Below are 20,908 nucleotides of genomic sequence, written 5' to 3'. Positions count from 1 at the left end.
AAATTAATAGCCAATGATTCTGCTTTATCTAAGGACATTTCCACACAGCCATATAACCTAGAATATCAAGGCAGGTAATCCACAATATCTGCGTTGAACTGGATTATCGGAGTACACACTGCCATATAACCCAGTTCAAAGCAGATAATGTGTGGAAGGGGCCTAAGAGCTACATGTTTTCTACCACTATAAAAAAGTCTAGCGTCAAGGGATCTCATCTTGCTTGGGCTAAATCTGCATGGATGATTCAACACTTCCTGTTCTAGCTTTTAGGACAGTTCTAGCTGTCCTACAGTAGGACAGTTGGAATGTTACAGCATGTCCTCCAACTATCCTGGTTCAGCAGAGACAGTCTTGATTATTTCTCTGTCGCCCCACTTTTTCAGCTGCTTTTAAAATGTCCCAGTTTATCTCTCTTCCTCCTTTCCCCCAACTTACAGTTAAACTGTGTTAAACTGTGTACCGTAGTTTGCACTCAATTAATTCAGCAGCAGGGAGAGAGGGGAGGACTGGTTGGAGTCTTGCCTCTCCTAAGGAGGCTCAGGCAAAAGGAAAGTGCTGCATCTCTCCTAAGTTGTGTGTTTTTTCCTCATTAATAATCTTTGCCTCCTTGACCACATTCTAATGTTGTTTGGCCACCTGTGTCTCAGTGTTTATTTGTAAAATGTTGAACGGTGTAAACATAGGTGAATGGGGTACCTGCAATTTCCTCATGCCCCTTACTGGCCTTTAGAGGGTCCCCTTAACTTGTCACAACCCAGTCCCCCAGTGTTTTTTAATGGTTAAAAAGGGTTCTCTTAGGAATAAAACAACTGTTTTCCCTAGATAGTTCAGGCGGCAATTGAGTTAGAAAAAAAGAATGCGCCCTGTAAGCCTTGAAGTCCTGTAGGTCAAAACCTTCATCATCTGTTACAATACATCAGTATTGTACATACTTCATGTGTAGCCAGTAGGAAGGAATACTGTGAGGGGCTACAGAATTCCCATCCTTTATGTATAAGCCCATCTTTTTGGACTAGTAATTTTAAAAGTGTTGCTATCATGTGCCTTCAAGTCATTTCTGACTTATAGCGAACCTAAGACAAATGTTTCATGGGGTTTTCTTGGCTGATTTTGTTCCATTGCCTTCCTCTGAGGCTGAGAGAGTCTGACTTGTCTAAAGTCATCCAGTGGGTTTATGTGACTGAATGGTGATTTGAACCCTGGTTTCCAGGATCTTAGGACTTAAACAAGATCAGCCCTTGTTAGTACATAATGGGAGACCGGCAATGAATGTCAGGTGCCGTCTTTCAGAGGAAGGAAGTGACAAACCACCACCTCTGAGTCTCCTTGCTTAAGAAAACCCTACAAAATTCATGAGGTTGCCATAAGTCAATTGGCAACTTTAAGACATACACACACATATAAAGCTGGGTCTGGCTGAAGGTTAGGAGTTACATCAGAGGGTTGTTTCTGGGTGTAGTAGTTTAAATATGAAGTTTCCCAAAATTTGCATGTTACTCTCATTTCGAAAACTTCACTTGCTGTAGCCTCTATACGTAGTCATATCTGTTTACTTTGAATGCTTTGCTTCCCCCCCCCCCCCCAAAATACTATACAACTATCAGCATTAACTGTCACCTATAGAAAAGAGATTTGACTTGCTAGGCCATGAACATTTATTTATCTATAAATGGATTTAGAGGAGCAGAAATCAGTAAGCTAAGAGCAGAACACGACCTGAATAAAACGAGCAGTAGCTGCAATGTAAGAAATACACAGGTTAGAAGAAATACTGAAGATTGGAATTTGTCCTACCTTTTTTGGGTGACTACCCAGTGTAAAACTCCAAGTCCAAAGCCACAGCAAGAAGTTGTGATTTGCGTAAGGGTAGTAGCCTCAGCATTTGTTTGGCTTTGTACCTTTAAAAAACCCCACACATGCACACTTTGCATATAATGTCATCCACCACAGAGCAAGGATTAGAACCATTGTTAATTATCATTAAAACAACAACACTGCTCTCAGAATAGACAATGTGCAAGGTTTCAATTTGCTATTTAGCCAAGTTGGGTCCGTTTATTAAAGACCCTGAGTACTGTAGGAACAAATTAGTGGTGCCAATTTTGAGCCAAAAATAAAATCATAGAAATTGTATAGGCACCAGCACTTTTCGGCAGAGAAGGCTAAAGACCCTTTAAAGCTATAACTCCCATGATTCCATATCATAAAAAGATCCCACATTTGCAAGGAAAGAATCAAGTGGTGTCAGACGTAACTATACTTATTGCATAGGATAGAATGATCCATTCTTAGTGATCCCTTGGCAAGCAAGATTTATTATCCAGCTTTCTGTTTGAAAAGTAAGAAGACTGGGTTGTTGTATGTCTTTCGGGCTGTGTGGCCATGTTCCAGAAGCATTCTCTCCTGACGTTTCACCCACATCTATGGCAGGCATCCTCAGAGGTTGTGAGGTAGGGTCACAATCTCAGTCATTACCTCACAACCTCTGAGGATGCCTGCCATAGATGTGGGCGAAACGTCAGGAGAGAATGCTTCTGGAACATGGCCACACAGCCCGAAAGACATACAACAACCCTGTGATCCCGGCCATGAAAGCCTTCGACAACACAGTAAGAAGACTGCATGGAGGGATTGGTGACTACATACATTCAACATCTTAGCAGGTCATTATGGGGTGAGGTAGATTGGTTGAAATATACTTACTTTTTACTTTAGTACTTTTACTGTTTTTGTCTACAGCCGATCACAGCACTGAATATGCATGGGTATGCGATTCTGGGAACTATAGTTGAAGAAGTACTATTACTACTATTCTGATTCTAGTTCCATTTTACCATTTTACCCCATTGGCCCTGCAGACCAGAGGAAGCTCCAGTAGCTGTAGTTCTAAAAAAAATACATTCTGATACCTACTACCCTTTGACCTTGGAGAGAAATACAACTGATTAAACTAAACTGAGCATTGCAATCCATAGCTGACCATGTCACCTTAAATCATGGTATCTTTCTTACCATTGTACATTGGATTTTCAGTAACATTCAGTTAATGTAACTGGTAGTTGGTAAAGAGAATTGGTGGATTTTTTGTCAGAATACTAGCACTGGTTGGTTATAAAATATCCTTACTTGAACGTGTAAGATGCCTTCAGAGTCCTGGTTTTGGGAAAAGGTTGAGGAACAACAACAATATCAGTGCAAATTTTAGAAAGTGACGAGGAAGCACAAGAGATGTCAGTTTTCATCTTGTTTTAGCTTTTTAATATAGATTCCATATCTCTCCTATGAGAATACATTCCTTATAGAAATATCTACAGATTAACACAAAATACAGAATTTGAAAAAAAAAGTATAGATTCAGCATCCCTTATCCAAAATATTTTAGACCAAAAGTGTTCTGGGTTTCGGATTCCCCCCCCCCCTCGATATCTAAATAGCTGTACGTATTTGCATATGAGATATTGTACATTGAATCACCAGAATGCAAAGGAGTCACAATCTCAGTCATTCTGGATTCTGGAGTATTTTGGAATTGCAGGTAAGGAATGCTATACCTGAATGTTGTAGTTTTACACAGTCCTTAGGCTTCTCTGCCAAAAGGTATGATACCTCACCCAACTACAAGTCCTATTATGCTATTGCATTGAGCTGCAGCAGTTAAAGTGATGTTAAACTGCATTAATTCTACAGGGGTGATACACCCTTAGACTTTCTTTCTCCCATTTAATGCATACTGGATACAGCCACATTAAACAAAATAACCCTACATCAAAACATATCCTTTCAGCAAACTGTATTTTTAATTCATGGGTACCACTTTATAGCCCTCTTGGACCATCCCTGGGCTTTTTAAAAAAGGCACTTGGCAAGTTTTAGCTTATGAAAATGTTCGAAGTGGCTCTTCAAAGACTTTTTGACATTGTTTTGTTCTTAAAAGTGAGCATTCACGCTGCTCGGGGCAACTTGGAGGCAAGATAACCATGAAGTGATAATAAGGAAATGAACATTTTATTTTATTTTTTTATTTAAGTGTATAAAAAAATAAAAGGAGAGTCTAGGGGAAAGGCTTTGAGGGCTGCGAAAGCCGAAGCAGGGAGAAGAAGAAGAAGAAATATATAAGTGAATCTGTCAGAGCCTTGGTAGCTGAGTAGCCTGCAGTCAGTTTTGCCATTGTGAACAGAAGAGTTTAGGGGCATGAAAGCGAAACAAAAAACAAGGGAAAGGAAAGAACTGCTGCTGTTATGACCGATAATTCATCCTATCTGTATCTTATGCCAGTAATACACACTAATAAGCTGGTTATGAAAGGAGTTAGGGAAGGAGAAATGAAATGGCTTCATTCTCTTGCATGCATTTTCACAGGGGTGAAATATTTTGCATGTAACATTTAAAAAAACCAAAAACATACCAAAGCATCTTAGCTGCATGAAACAAATGCCAGTGCATTAACCAGCTGCCAGTTTGAGGCTAATTTTTATTTTTAAAGTAGTCATTAGTCTGAGTTTAGCTCATAACGCTCTTTATATCTGTCTGCTTTTCTTGAGGTGAACCTTTTTCTGCTATTAAGTGCATTCAGAGGTGGATGCGAGAATATTGAGGGGAAACAGATAAATAAAATGTTCTCTTTTAAAAAGGAAGATTCAGTCATCAATTAATTAAAGTGTGGAAAGAAGAACGAGGCAAAGGGTGCTGATCACTTTTTAATTTGGAGCTTTGTGACCTTGTACGTTTCTGCTCTTCAGTTGCTGTTACATCACCCTTCAAATAAAGGGGGGCTTTATTAAAGTCCATTCAAGGGTGAACTGAGGTAAAACATATTGTTAAAAAAAGGTTTTGACAGAATATGCTATATATTTTAGCCTGCCTCAATGATTCCTGTCACTTTCTATACGACACATAGGGTTATGTAAGGAACATAAAAGGTCTAGACTTTTTGTCGCATTTATTCTCGAGAAAGAGGAAAAAAAATATCTATAGGAAATAATAGATAGGAGCACTAAATGTTGAATCATCTTCAAAAGTGACATAAAACACCTTCTCACTGCCAAAAGGCTCAATTGCTATTAAGGAACACTTCTAATATCTTGTAACATTGGTATGGGTTGCTGCTACAGAGCTTTTATCTGTACACCTAATTATTTTCTGGAGTAATATTCATAGTTTGGTACAGCCATAGTTGTACTGTATGGCTTGGTACATCATAGTTGTGTTGCAAATTGTCCTCCAAAAAAAAAGTTGGAGAAAAGAGGAGGAAATAATGCTATCTTTTCCCAGGGATATTAAGTCCTGACATGAATTATTGAGATATGTAATGTGTGACTAAATGCTCATTGACACTGGGCATTGCTTGCCACAGCCATATTGTCTGGCGGCTGTGCAAGTTGTAGTCCCAAAAAGTTATATTTCCAAGTTCTGTTTGGAACTTTCTTTGTCTGCTTGTAATTCTTTTTGCAGGTCAGTGGATATCTGTTTTGTTTACCAAGTTTTTGTGTACAGATCTGATCTGTATGTCAGACCATCTTCTTTATATATGGGCACAGTTGACCTTGAGAATGAACATGCTGTTTGAGTATTGTGGCATGACTGCTTCTTAAACTGGGGGTCTCTTAGCTTGGGGTCTTGGAAAAATTTGGCAGTAGTCAAAGTTTTTTGAACATTACCTACTGGCTGTTTTAGACATTTGTACGAATCTCTTGAGCAGTGTTTACAGAGGACTGCAGAAGATGCTTCAGCTGTACTTTATAGAAAGGAAAAGCAGCCTATTTAGCAACCCTTGAAAATGTTGATCGATTATGAGTAAATGTTGGATTTTTATACCTATTTTTTATCTCTGTATACTTATGATCGTGTAAAAATTTCTAAAGAGCAGAGTTTGAATCTTTACTCAGCCATAGAAACCTACTGAATAACCTTGGACAACTCGCACTTTTAGCCTCAGAGGAAGGCAAGGGCAAATCTCCTCTGGATAAATCTTGCCAAGAAAACCCATTGTAGAGTCAGCATTAGCAGAACGACTTGAAGGCACCAAACAACAGCAGTTCTGACAGTGGAATGTCCACTTTTAAAATTATTGTGTGTCCGTGAGTGGCATTTTATGCATTCAGAAATCGTGTTTCCAAGGACAGTATTTTTAGTTAGCAAACTTACAAGCATTTTCTACATTTGCCTCCTGTAAAATTCCAAATCAAGACTGGTTTTTGAGTTTGGAAAGGGGGGTGGATCAAGTAGATTGGAAATATAAACAAAAAAGGAAAACATTCTAGCTGTTCTGATGGACTGTTGTTTTGGTACTTTCTTTTGGAACCCAGTTCAAATATAGCCCTAATAGAATACTGTACACTGTGTACAGGGACATGAGAGATTTGCATTCAAAACTTTATTAGAGTGCTCTTGATGAAACCTATGCATCTCCTGGGTTTGGAAGAGGAGATCATGCCATGAAACCAAGAAATGCTGTACAACCTAACCAAGATATTAATAAGTTTTGAGTAAGAGCAAGGGTTTTGGAGTATTTTGAGGCTCTTATGGTTCTGGTGTGTGTTGTAATATGGAATAGAAAAAAGCTAATCCTGAATGGATAGCTGTTGCTTAATAAACAAGTTATCTTATATACTTCAGCATCTCAAAAGGCCATTAACCTTATTTAGTTCATTTTTTAAAAATCTCCTTCTTCTAAGGAGTTCAAAGTAATATATACATATATAATTTTCTTTTTACCCCACAACAACCCTACAAGGTAGGTTAAATCAGTCTGCTTAATTTTAATTTGTGTTTTAATACATTCTTAGTTACCTTTCAAGACTGCAGTGACTTAAACAATAAAATGGGTGCTGATGATTGTTGATGACTGCTGTGGGCTTTGAATGAATACTTTTGCAATACATTAAAATTATTCCACGTGCTACTGGAAGATACTTGTTTTACCCACATAAGCTATAATTTGATTCATATGCTATACCACAATACAGTATATAATATTATATTAACATATAGATTCATAATGTAGATTTAATATGTTATAATGTAATATGATTTATTAGATTGTGAATAGATGAGGAAACTATTTTCTGTTTGTAGCGAAAAGCTTAAAACAAATAGAAGGAATGTTTGGGAAAAATGTGCACTTAAAATTGTCGTCTTTTGTTACGTTTCTGATTATTTCCCCCCTTTCTCTTTCCTTTTTTCTTCCCCTTATGTAGGTAAAGATGAGCCTTCAAGCTATATTTGCACAACATGCAAGCACCCTTTTAATAGCGCTTGGTTCTTGCTTCAGCATGCCCAGAACACACATGGATTCCGCATCTACCTGGAAACAAGCCCTTCAAACAGCTCCCTTACTCCACGCATCACCATCCCTCCTCCTCTGGGACCCGAGACTGTTGCACAGTCCCCGCTGATGAATTTCCTTGGCGACAACAACCCTTTTAGTCTCTTGCGAATGACCGGTCCCATCCTGCGTGATCATCCTGGCTTTGGTGAAGGTCGGCTCCCCAACACGCCTCCCCTTTTCAGCCCACCGCCTCGTCATCACCTGGATCCGCATCGCCTTAGTGCCGAAGAAATGGGGTTAGTTGCCCAGCATCCCAGTGCCTTTGACAGAGTCATGCGTTTAAACCCCATGGCAATTGAGTCTCCAGCGATGGATTTTTCCAGAAGGCTTCGAGAACTGGCGGGGAATAACTCCACCCCTCCACCAGTCTCTCCTAATCGCAACAACCCTATGCATCGCTTGTTGAATCCTTTCCAGCCAAGTCCTAAATCTCCTTTTTTGAGCACCCCACCCTTGCCACCGATGCCCCCAAGCAGCACTACGCCTCCCCAGCCTCAGGCTAAAAGTAAGTCATGTGAATTTTGTGGGAAAACATTCAAGTTCCAGAGCAATCTCATCGTCCATCGGCGAAGCCACACGGGAGAGAAGCCCTATAAATGCCAGCTCTGTGACCATGCTTGTTCCCAAGCCAGCAAGCTAAAACGCCATATGAAAACACATATGCACAAAGCTGGGTCTATGACGGGAAGGTCAGATGATGGTCTGTCTGCTACAAGTTCCCCTGAGCCTGGCACAAGTGAACTCACTGGAGAAGGACTAAAGTCTAGTGAGGCAGACTTCAGGAACGAGAGTGATCCTTCTCTAGGCCATGATAATGAAGAGGAGGAGGAAGAGGAGGAGGAGGAAGAGGAACTGGAAAATGAAAGTAGACCCGAGTCGAGCTTTAGCATGGACTCAGAACTAAGTCGTAATCGAGAGAATGGTTCCAAGTCATTGCCAGATGAAAAGTCCCTTGTCCTAGGAAAAGTGATAGAGAATGTAAGCCTCGGTACTATCCAACAATACAGTGACATGCTAGCTGAAAAGCAGAAAAGAGGTGGCTTCATGAAGAGATCTTCAGATCAGCGAGATCTCTGCCCTCGAGACCTTTGTCAGAGAGACACAGGTGATGAAGATTCAGTTGCTGGAGAACTTGACCGTACCGAGGAAGGGACTGTCAACGGTAGAAACTTTGGTCCAGGTGAGCCCTTTCCGAGCCTGTTCCCCCGCAAGCCCACCCCTATCACAAGCCCCAGTTTAAATAACTCATCAAAAAGAATAAAGATAGAAAAAGATCTGGACTTGCCACCAGCAACAATAATACCTTCTGAAAATGTTTACTCGCAGTGGCTGGTAGGTTATGCAGCATCAAGGCACTTCATGAAGGATCCATTTCTCGGATTCACAGATTCCCGACAATCCCCCTTTGCAACTTCTTCTGAGCATTCCTCAGAGAACGGAAGCCTGCGTTTCTCCACTCCACCAGGTGATATGCTGGATGGCGGTCTCTCAGGGCGCAGTGGGACGGCGAGCGGAGGCAGCACGCCCCATATCAGTGGACCTGGCCCCGGTCGACCCAGTTCAAAGGAAGGACGGCGGAGCGATACATGCGAGTACTGTGGCAAAGTCTTTAAGAACTGCAGTAACTTAACAGTGCACCGCCGGAGCCACACAGGAGAGCGGCCTTACAAATGTGAGCTCTGCAACTATGCATGTGCCCAGAGCAGTAAGCTGACACGTCATATGAAAACACATGGCCAGCTAGGGAAGGAGGTCTACCGCTGCGACATTTGCCAGATGCCCTTTAGTGTTTACAGCACTCTGGAGAAACACATGAAAAAGTGGCATGGTGAACATTTGCTGACAAATGATGTCAAAATTGAGCAGGCAGAAAGAAGCTAAGGCCCCTTCTGGGTTAAAATCTGGGGTCTAGGTAACATTTAAGTTGTACAGTTTTAACTATTGCCAACTAAGAAAAAGCTGACCTAACTTGCCTCCATAAACATAACTTAGCATAACTATGGCAGGTGCCAGAATTTGGCACTTAAATATAACCTGTGTCTACAAAGTTCTATTAAACCTGAGGATTGGTTAAGGCAGTAAAAATTGTGAAGCCTTTTAACTGTGCAATAATTTCTGTATTTATTCGGTTGTTTTGTATTTTTTTTTTTAATTTTGGCATGTGCAGGTACTTTTTTTTAAAGATTTTTTTTCTGTTTTAGATTTTTTAAAAATTTTGTTGGGTATCCCATTCTAATTTTACCCAGTAGTAACCTGAGATTATTTGCATTGCAGGGGGAGATACATATCAATTTAAATTATAATTTTAAAGGGCCGCTGCTTTGTTGAATCTTATGCTAAGCATGTGTAATTTCTTGTGAAGAAGCCAGCATTTTAAGTATTCATTTTCCTATTTTCTTTCTATTTCTTTTTACTGTCCTTAAAAAAAGAAAAGAAAAGAAAAGAAAAGAAAAGAAAGAAAACCTTTTGAAAATTAGAAAATATGAAACAAAACCGCGGATAACAATCTTTTAAAAATGTAGCACTTTCTTTTTGAATTTGGATCTGTTATGTAGCACTGATGTTGCCACTAAAATAGAGGCCTTTATAGGAAAAGGAAATTTTCTTTATACACTTCCAGAGCAGAAGTTGTGAGCACTGAAAAGAAATGGACATAGGTGTTTTCTAAAGGCAGCTATATTCGCACAAGCAATAGCAAAAAATGTGCATTATTAGTAGGTAATTTGTTTCTAATGTCTACTTTTGACCTTTCTGCCAGTTTAAAATGGTTCATAAAGCTTGGGACTCCTGACAAAGGCATATGCAAGTTTAGAAAGCAATGACAGAAAGCAACCCTTGATTGTTCTTCTCAGGCACCATTTATATTGGTGCCTTGTTCACATTAAATACAATACACAGAAAAATTGGAGTTCTCACTTGATAGTCTGAACACAGTTATAACTAATCATTCCATAGAAAATAGAGTCATGGACCAAATCATGTTTTACGTTGAACAACTTGACTAACAAGTGTTTGCACTGGATTAATTTAGTTAGTGCTGCCATTCTGGTAAATTTGCATATGACCTGAACTGTATATTTGAATTTAAAAGCCATATTTTTTTTCATTTTTAAGATGATGCATGTACATATCACAGTAGGTGCTCATCTTAAAATGTCCCAGGTTTAGTGTCTGACATCTCTAGCCCGACTGGGAAAAGCCCTCCCTGAATTTTTGCAAAGCCATTCTTATTGTAGACTGTTCACAGTTAAATAGGTTGTGTGCTTAAGATGGAAATGCTTTTAATACAATGCCATCCTCTGAAATTTGTATGATAATGTTAAAAATTAGGGCTTAGAAAACAGCTGTTTGGATAACATGTCCCACAACACCCCCCCCCCCCCCCCCGGCATATGGAGACTGGAATAAAAAGGAACTTTTTTCAAGCTTTGTAAAACAAATATTTGAAAAATAAAAATAAATGTGTAGTCCAATCAATAAATGATTTTTTTCCTTTTACTGCAACCTTCTGTCCCCTTACTCGGGGTAAGCCCTTTGGAAACAATACAACTGCCTAGGATTGTTCTGCACATCTGTCAAAGGCATTTAAAAATTTATTAATCTATTAATCTAGCTAATCAGTAAACTAAAGGTCATAGCCCCAGTTTGGCTGTAATGATGCATTATTGTTACGATCGCTGTTCTTAGGTTATTTCCCCTGTTGTCATATCAAGCAGTAGCAGTAGGAGATTTTATCCATGCGCTTGATGCTCTAGTCACATAAATGTGTATAAAATCTCCTGTGCTGGATCAACAAGTTTTAGCCCCCTAATAATTTTCATTTATCATGACCAAGGAGCATGAAAAATAAATCTCAATTTGTCGGGTGCCGTAAGATTTTTTTTCCTGAATGAAAGTGCAAATACAAGGGCTTTTTTTGTCAGCAACAACAGCAATAACAAAGAATTTTTGCACCAAAAATATTTAATTACAGAACACATGTTTTGCAAACTTTCTTACCACAATTTTTATTTTCAAAATCCTGAAATGTGAAAGGTCATTGAAAACAAAATCTCACTCAACAGGACATAAATGTTGATTTTAAAAATTCTTACAAGTGAGGATTAAAAAGCAAATATTAGCACCTGTAATTATTGCTGGCTAGCAACTGTTAGCATCCATAATAATTACTACACTTTTAACAAGTCAATCCATAAATAGAATTCTGCAAGAGGTATGTTGGGACCATTCTAGAGGTTCACTTGATATATAACATGCAGAAGAAAAGCTTTGTATGAACTTGAAACTGCTAGGTAAAGAAAAAAACATGGAATCAAAGTGTATGGTCAGTACGTGAAACAGAGGGATGGTTAAAAAGACTTTTATCATTCTGGTGTTTTTAAAATTTTCTGATGAACTCAGGTTATTTAGAGTGGTTAGAAAGGAGACCTACAGTACAAAGAGCTCCAAACCTGAGCATTAAAATTGTACATTTCCACTCACTGTTAAGTAAGTAAGTGGAAAAAGTGGAAAGTGATTATATTGGGGCAGAAAATCCTAATTTCATATATAATGCAGATGAGGTCTGAACTGACAGTGAATGATGAAGAAAGGGAGTTAAGATGTATAGTTGAAAACCCAATCAAAATGTTGACCCATTTTTTGCGGCTTTGTGAAAAAAAGCATATCCTATGTTGGGGAACATGAGGGAAGTAACTGAAAATAAAACTGCCAGTACAAAACAGTGGTGCATGTATGTGTATAATACCATGCAGCATTCTAGTTAGTGCACCTTCAAAAAGATAATGTAGAGTTAAAAACATGTTTAAAAAAATGTAGGGTTCCACATATGTACATACCCACTAGCTGTAGTTAAGGAGGAGAAAACATGGATTGGACAGTGCACGTTACATATCAAATGAACGTCTAGATTGGTCTGAACTGCTTCATTCAAAATTTAGTCTTTTGCCAACATAAAAATCTTAAGAAATTCTGATAAGAAAGTTGCAACTCTGCTTACAAAACGTGGACCAATGAAACCAATGAGCCAAATTGCATCCTTCCTGGAGCCCACTGGCCAATCTAATATGGGAGCAATTCCTTTTTTAGTCCAAATATAGCAATCATGAGATCTAGAAGATTTTTTTTTTTTGCCACGACAGTCATTTGCCAGCACTAATGTTCCAACTCATGAACCACTTTATCCCTACATAGGTTAAGTATCCCTCATCTGGAATTTCAAAACCCAAAAGACTCTAAAATTCAAAATTATCAGCATGGGTGACCAGGATAGTCACACATTTGCTTTTTCATGTTTCAGTGTACACAAAATTCATCTCATGCACAAAATAAGTTGAAACATTGTCTATAAAATTACCTTCAGGCTATTTGTATAAGGTTTATTATCAAATATAAATGGATTTTGTGCATAGATCAGGTTCCCATCACTAAGATCACTAAAATGCCCCATGCAAAATTCCAAAATACTTTTTATCTCAGATATTTCAGATGAGGGCTACTCAACCTGTATATAGTTATAATTGCATATAGAGAGGTAGTCCTTGTAGGTATGAAGAGTGCTGGTTCTATCCTTGCGTCCTCTGCCACCCCTCTTTCCATGTGTTGGGAAAATGTGTCTAGAGGAGAGAAACTGACTTTGATGCATGGGTTGTTGAGGATCTAAATCATGGGATGTTCTGCATGCATGGAACAAGTTTCCCTCCATAGATATGTATTCCTAACTTGTGGACAACAGGGTGTTGTAGCTATTGGGAATGTGATGAGCACAGTCTGGTATCACACCAGAACTGAAAGAGTAGGCAAAGTGTATGCATCGCATCTGAAATTCTGTAGAATTCTGAGGCTTGTAGTTTAGGGGAGGGGCCTTGAAAATGCTCAACCAGAGGTCCTGAACCTCACTAAATTCCAAACCCCAGAATTCTGCAGGAGCCAGCCACAGGCTTTCAGAGGAGATGCATACTGTTTGCCTACTCTTTCAGTTCTAACACACTCCCTCCATTCACACAATCAGTTATCACATGTAGAATTGGGCTTATCTATGTTTAAAATTGCCATTTCTTAGAAGCAACGTATTTAACAAGAAGAGTCAATGAACCTTAATTATAAACTGGCCAAAAATCAAGTGATAATCAACTGGCATAACATTCTTGCTAGAGAGAAGCCAAATGCAGAGCACAAGTCACATAGGGTTGTCCACCAGAGGTTTACTTCTTTGTTGCATACAGAAATTTTCAAGCACCTGGCAAACCATAATACATGGCTAGTATGTTGCGGACAGCTTGGTGAATCTCAGTTGGTGCAGATCTTTATTTAATGGCATGCTGACGCCAATAAGCAAGTCTCTGATCACCACTGGTGGAACGCTTAGTGGAATGTTTGTCAGAAATATGAGTGCTCTGGATAGGAATGTGAACAGAATAAAACACATGCTCCTCTGTGTTTGCATATTACGTGACATCAGTTTTTACAGGAATGTGTAATTGGCTTACTTCACACTTATGAGCCTGGCCTTAGTCTAAATATGCTAGTGGTCTAAACTGTATTCTATCATGCACAATTGTGCACAATTGTGTTATTGTAATAAGAAATAGTCCAAGATCCACAAACCCCAAATCCTTTTAGAATTGTGCCACTGCAGAAGATAGTAAATATTGACATTTTTTTATGTTTAGGAAGATTTTGCTTATTGCAGACTCCAAAAAGGTGAAGAGGTGCAAAAAAAATAAATAAATCTATGAATGCTTTATAACATTTGGAATAACAGAATTTGAGTCCTACATAATAAGGCGTTTGATCGAAGAACACTTAAATTATTCATCTAAAAGCTGAATGAAGACCTTTGACATTCCAAATTAATTTGGACAGGGGCTAAATTGAGCATTTTTTGGAAATTAATATTTTAAACTTTATTTCCCCTCATGCGTTTCCATTCTGCTTTTATTCCAGTCACATTTTATATATTGCTTAGTGTTACTGGATAGCCTTTGTTTATACTAAATCTCTTATTCCAGTACCTGGCAGAATACAGAGCATAATTCAGGAGCTTCACTGAGAGTGCTAAAACACCCTTTGAATGTTATGGAAGACACCAGATCACTTGGGTGTCCTTTCTGTTCGAAACTGTTACTTAGCAGTCCTTTCACTCTTGAGGTTAATTCCACTGGATGGTGAAGTCAGTGGAAATATCGCTCTTGACTTATTGCTTGCAACTTTTGTGGAGAAGGAATAGTGTCTTGTATAGCTATGTTTTGGACTTTAGGTTCCCAGAAGTCCTAGCCAGCGTAGGAACTGGTAAGTAATTATGGAAACTGTGGTCCAAAAAACTTCTGGTGGTGGTCCACAGGTTACCCATGCGGTGGCTGTCAAGTGAATGGGAGGATTCATCTATTCTGGATTTTATACTAGACTTGCAAGGAGCTATCCAAAATATTTGGTCTTATACCTCAAAGAGATTCAGCAGCTTGGATAAGTCCTTAAGTTCAGACTTAAACCCAGAGTAGATTCACTACCCCATTAACACCGGATGCCCTGGGTTTCCCACCTCCATTCTAATCCTTTTTGTTTTTCTTTTATTTTTCCAGATCACAATAGCTGTGCTCATCTGAATTGTGAATTGGCCATTTAAAAAAGTCAGCTTTTAAAATCTTGGGTAGACCAATATATTCAATTTCATTACCCAGGGAGATTTTCTGGGATACAATTTGAACTCCCCTGACTTAGTCTATCAAGAAAATAGGCAATGTTGTAAAAGTTCCACATTTTGATTCTGTTGACCCGCACTTTAAAACTTTTGTTTGTATTCAAGACCAGCGGCTTCTGAACAAGAAATTACAGCATTTTTGTCTTTGCTTGGCCCAGAGGTGGGTGAAACTGTTAAGGGGGGACATCTGAGATTAAGTGTCAGTGTTGCTAAGCGTGGCATTCACAATACTGGCACTATAAAGAAAAAATAGTAATTTATTGGACAGTTTTTCTACTGCCATTCAATTTGATGTGAGTGCCTTGAAAACTGATCTTCCTATTTGAGTCTCTTGAGACAAATGCAAACATTTTTGTGAAATGAAAAGACTTTTAAAAAAAGGTAAAACAAGAAAAGTACGTTCTTTAGGATTAAAAAAAACAAGAGCCACATTTACTTAAAAAAACAAAACAAAAAAACCTGGTTGAAGATAGTGGACATGAAAATGCCATAAGACCCAGTCAAATGAAGATGTATATCCAGCACAACTTCGGACATCCATTTGCTGAATTGTTCTCAGCCTTTTTCTTTTTTTTCAGGACAACGCTGCTTAGGAAATGGAATGGAAATGATTTACTGCTGAATTAAAACTCAAATGACACAAATTGCAAGTTGTTATCATTGAATGAAAAAATCAGGAACAACGGCTAATTTTTTAAGAGTTAAATTTTGTGCACTCTGTCTTAAAATACGTTTACAGTATTGAATACATACAAGGGTAAAAAATTGTGTGTATGTGTGTTTGAGCAATCTCTTTTTTTTCCTTCAAAGTTTGCTTAATAGGTTATTAAAATGCCACAATGGCCATGTGTATATTGTTTTCTTTTGGTGACGGGGTTTTAGTATATATTATATATATTAAAATTTCTTGATTACTGTAAAAGTGGACCAGTATTTGTAATAATGGAGAATGCCTGGGCATTTTACAAAACCAGAAAGAAAAAAAAAACTTTTCTCTTATTTCCTTGAAAATGTTGCAGTAAAATTTAAATGGTGGGTCTATAAATTTGTTCTTGTCACTGTAACTGTAAAGTCTGAGTTTTAGTAAATTTTTTTCTGCCTTGGGTGTTGAATTTTTATTTCAAGAAAAATGTATAGAAACTTGTATTTGGGGATTAAAAGGTGACTGCTACACCATGTAGAAAAAGTACGTAGAAAAAATGCTTAATATTGTTATTGCTTTGCAGATTAAAAAATCACATTTCTGACCTGTACCTATTTTTATCTCCCCCCCCCCCATCCCCCTCTTCTGGAATGGATATTGATATTGGTTGATTCATATAATGTAGGCACTTGCTGTATTTTTACTGGAACTTGTAATTTTTTAACTGTACGCTTGTCCTTTTAAAGGGATTTAATGTACTTTTTTGTTAGTGAATTTGGAAATAAAAACAAAAACAAACAAACAGGCTGCCATAATATATTTTTTTTAATTTGGCAGGATAAAATAGTGCAAAAAACTTAATTTGTATGTCACGACCTTATTGTATAGAAGAAAGAAAAATAAATGGGTTGTTTGACAACCTGTGGGTAAAAGAAACAAAATGATTATTATTTTTAATTATTATTTGGGTGGGTTGGGTGGGCATCAGGTTTTGTTTTGTTCTAGGTTTTCTGTTCACATTTTTAGTTGTGTGTATGTGCGTGTGTGTGTGTGTGTGTATATATATATATAAATATATATATATATATATAATTTTTTTCAGTCAGAAATGGCCTACAAAAATAATAATAATAAGTGCTGTTCCTACAGGGCAGTAATAACTTTGAAGCTGCCTGGACCCCTTGTATCAAGGCCTTCCCAGGTATAGTTGAACTATGATGGATGGCTGATGCCAGTAGTTGTTAAACGAAATTCAGTTTTTGTGAAAATGTTTGACGTAACATTCCACAGATGTCCTCCTTTTTAAAGATATAAAGAGGTGACTTTTCCTGGCAAATTTAAGCTTACCAGCCCTGATCCAATGGACTGCATATCTGCTTAAAATACACAATGCTATTTGTTTAGATAGCATTTCACACCTACTGAGTGGTGAAGAAGTCTGTATGCAGTCCGAAACACCATCACTGTTGACCACCACTGTGTCAACCATCTTTTAGGGGAATATGTATTCAGACGCATCAGCCCATCTGATCCCGCAAGGTTTCATGTTATGTACAGCACCCTTTTGCTTGAGTGGGGCATGATCCAGAGTCCTTGCTGGATCAGGGTACCTGTCTGTCATCACCCCACTTGTGTCCTCTTCACAGCTTTCAGAGGGAGCTGTTCTAAAAGGGAAACGAGGATGATGAAAGAGCAGTCTTTTCTTGTTACATCTGTGAATTGGAATGATTTAAATTTTGGCCCAGGCGCATCCCACCCCCTCCCCCCTCATTAGAAAGGGACCATGTACAGGTTTTCCAATTGTCTGCTTTGCTGCTGTCGATTCCTAATTGTACATTCCATAAATATCTCAAATATTTGAAGGACTGGGATGAAATTCTGCTTTTTCATTTAGCAAATTCTCTCCCTGATGTTTACCTTGGTTTTTTTTTTGTAGGGAAAGATTGGGGATCATTACAAAATGGTTATAAAATACAGAGATTTTTTTTAAGAAGGGGCTTAGGACAATTAACAGTGTATGAAAAAAGGACAGTGAAAATAGGAAAGTTAGATTCAAACTTTTCAGGTGGGCATAAAATCACTTTCTGTCTGAGAGACTTCTGAGCCAGGGAAAGAATCCCCATGACAGAAGTGAGTAGGGATCTTGGTCGATTTCTTGTGTCACCTATCACTACATGTCTAATTTTTGGGAAGACAATTTTCTCCATCTGGAACCATGGATTTGGTGTGGTAAAAAAGATAATAAATTAGGTTTCTATTTCTGCTTACAAGAGTATTCTGAAATTTAATCTCTTGAATGAATGCTCCCGTCAATAGAAAAGAAGCTGGATTAACTCATTATGTCCAGCCATGGTGCCATCACAATGACAGGGATGTGTTGGAGAGTAGATTCTGGACTAGGTAAAATTAGGGATGAAATTATGTCCAAAAAAATCTGATTCAGAAGTGTCCACACAATGTATTCCTGAGGAATACCAGATAATTCAATCTCATATTTTTGTAAGCATGGGTCACTTTGTAAACTTTAATTTACCCAGAATAATTCCAGAAAATTCAGACTTTCCCCCCTTTGGGTGGTCAAAAACAATTTAGAGGTTTAATCCTTGTATAATATAATGTTATCTAAACCCCAACTCAACAATGAAGTGAATTCACTTCTGAGCACCACAAAACTCTTTCTATTTCGAGTAACTTTAGATCTGAACCACCAGCAGCAATCTTACCAAGTGACTTGAATTTCTAAGAACCTACCATGAGTAACTCTGATCTCTAAAGCACAAATTGTGTTCAGCGAAACCATGATAACCCAATTCCTTCCTTCCTTCCTACTTTTAGGAATCCTGCTTTACAAGGCCAGAAGCACAATATGGCAGACATGCCATAATTATTTCTGCTGCCATGATTGTTACACTGCTAAAATTAACAGAGTTAACTGTGTTACATTAGAATTATTCCATACCATGTAGTCCTGCTCCAATAAAAATGTTTGCATGGAGCATTTCTAGTGTGATAACAAGATTATTATTTTTTGGCAGGATGTGACACGATGCACATTTATGTCTTAGTACAGCATTTCATCCTAGTCCTGATTAAATACAGTCCAAGATTTTGTTTTCACAAGCAAACTCATTTTATGGTGCTCTTTGTATTTTAGAACTGCAAAGCAAAGTAACATTGATTTCAGTTGTTTGCATTTGTACCGGCAAGGGAAACTATTTTTATTACCTTTTTCTATTACTTATTGTATGAGCTTTTGTTGTTTACTTGGAGGTTTTGTCTTTTACAAGTTCGGAACTATTTATTATTGTTTGGTATTTGTGCCCCATTTTTTTTAAAAATGGGAGCACTTCTTTTTATTATGGATAAAAATGTTGAGATGGCAGGAGGTCATTTCAATATCACTTAGTGAAATATTTATTGTTCCTTTTATTCTCTGTACAAGACTTTTTGGCCTCTTTCCCCCCTTTATTGTCACATTGTTGAGTTCAGCATGTGTCTACCATTTCATTTGTACGCTCGTTCAAAACAACGTTTGTTCCAGTTTCAAGTTATTAAAATAAATAAATAAATTGGACATTGACTTGATCTCCAAATATTGTCTTCAGTGCTTATTTAGAATTGAAAAGTGTTTGAACTACATTGGTTGTAAGATTAGCATATTGTTATATATTTTTCCTCTAATACGCTTTAGGCCCTGATTAAAGTGGCAGTGAGATAGAATTTGTTGTAAGACCACAACATTGTTCCTATATGGATTCTCGGGTAAGTCTGATAAGTCTCTACAACACTAGAATGTGAAAATTGAAAACATGACTTAGACATGAGACATGACTGTGTGTTATCACTTGTCACTTTGGGATGTGAAAAGCAATGTCCTTCTAGACCAATTTGGTCTATAGAAATTCGCCAAAATGGCACTGGCAAAAAAACAAGATCCTCTATTCACCCATGGACAACAATCTTCCTTAGTGGATACACAGCAGGCAATAATGTGAACATCACAGCTTTGTCCTCCCACAGAGAGGAATAGCCAGAAGATTGTTATCTCTAGCACCCACTTCTACCATACCAACCCACTCACTGGTAACCTCACTGTTTATGGAACGGCCCATTCCATAGGTTTTTACAACACCTACACGCTCAATTCTAGTTGCTCATCTCCAAGACATTTCATTACATACATATGTAGAAACAGGTATTCCAAAAATCTGAAAAAAAAATCAAAATGATTTCTGGTTCCAAGCATTTCAGATAAGGGACACTCAACCTGTACTAGGAATTTGTAGATTATACAGTTGGAAGTCCCTCAAAGGTAGACTACTAGGTAGAATATGGAGGAATGCAACATTTAATGGTGCTACGCAACATTTCAGAATGTTAGGTGGGGAACTAAGGGTAGTTAATTCACATGAATAGTCCACTTCTCACACTGGATATAATTAATTGCATATTAGGATGCCTGCCTTGTGGCAAGAGTAGAGATGGGATCAGCTTCTTACATTTAGCCCACTCGTTTCTCTTTATTTAGCATCTTCTTTCTGACCTCGTGTACAATGAGTACACTGCTGATTGAATATCTTGTACATGTCCCAATATCCTATCATTCCTCAGCATAATAAAGCAGAATAACAACACATGGTGATGATATTTTCTGAACTAGCTAAGATGTAAAGGAGCCATTGTTCTGTTTTATCCATGCTTGAACCACAATGAGTTGTCAAAAAGACAAACTCTGCAAATGGAAGTCAATATTTTAAATGATTGTAATTGAGTCACATAATCATGAGGTGTGCAGTAGGGACTGCCATTTGAAGTCGTGTGTTAACAACTAGACTTGATTGACTGATTGTAAGCAGTTACCACTATACAGCATTAAGCAGCAATTGTGTGAACATGTCATGAGCAAGGAGAGGTCTATCGTGAGTCTGACAGCCGTATGCCCATGTGATACAGAGAAGTGTCTAATATGTTTACACCACATTGGCATAGTGGAGTAACTGATGAAGCCATTGGTGCGGAGGAGGTTTACCTGACCATTTTGCAGGTATCTGTAAATCCTCCCATAATAACATTTCATCAAGTTTTCCCAAACATTCACACCTCTAAAATTTGTGCTGTTCCATCAACCTATGGACTAGTGTCTGCTGTGTTCTCAAAATCCTGTTCAAGTGATAGAACAAGATTCAAAATGGTGTTCAAGTGAATTATTATATAGTACCATCACTGCACAGCGTAT

The 20,908-nt window shown here is 38.0% G+C and overlaps 1 protein-coding gene across 7 annotated transcripts in view; it reads left to right on the top strand.

Annotated features, from left to right (window-relative positions):
* Positions 1-19,265, top strand: part of bcl11b (BCL11 transcription factor B) — a 172,939-nt gene extending 153,674 nt beyond the window's left edge. For all 7 annotated transcript variants that reach the window (XM_016990813.2, XM_003214334.4, XM_016990827.2 and 4 more), the window contains one exon: positions 7,200-19,265. In XM_016990813.2, the coding sequence (XP_016846302.1) occupies positions 7,200-9,211 (2,012 nt within the window). In that variant the 3' untranslated portion in view covers positions 9,212-19,265. The remainder of the gene's footprint in view (positions 1-7,199) is intronic.
* The last annotated feature ends 1,643 nt before the right edge of the window (positions 19,266-20,908 follow it).

The sequence above is a fragment of the Anolis carolinensis genome, chromosome 1 (assembly GCF_035594765.1).
Source record: "Anolis carolinensis isolate JA03-04 chromosome 1, rAnoCar3.1.pri, whole genome shotgun sequence".
NCBI classification, from domain to species: domain Eukaryota; kingdom Metazoa; phylum Chordata; class Lepidosauria; order Squamata; family Dactyloidae; genus Anolis; species Anolis carolinensis.
Note: the sequence above shows the minus strand (reverse complement) of the source record. Positions and strands in the feature narration are given on the sequence as shown.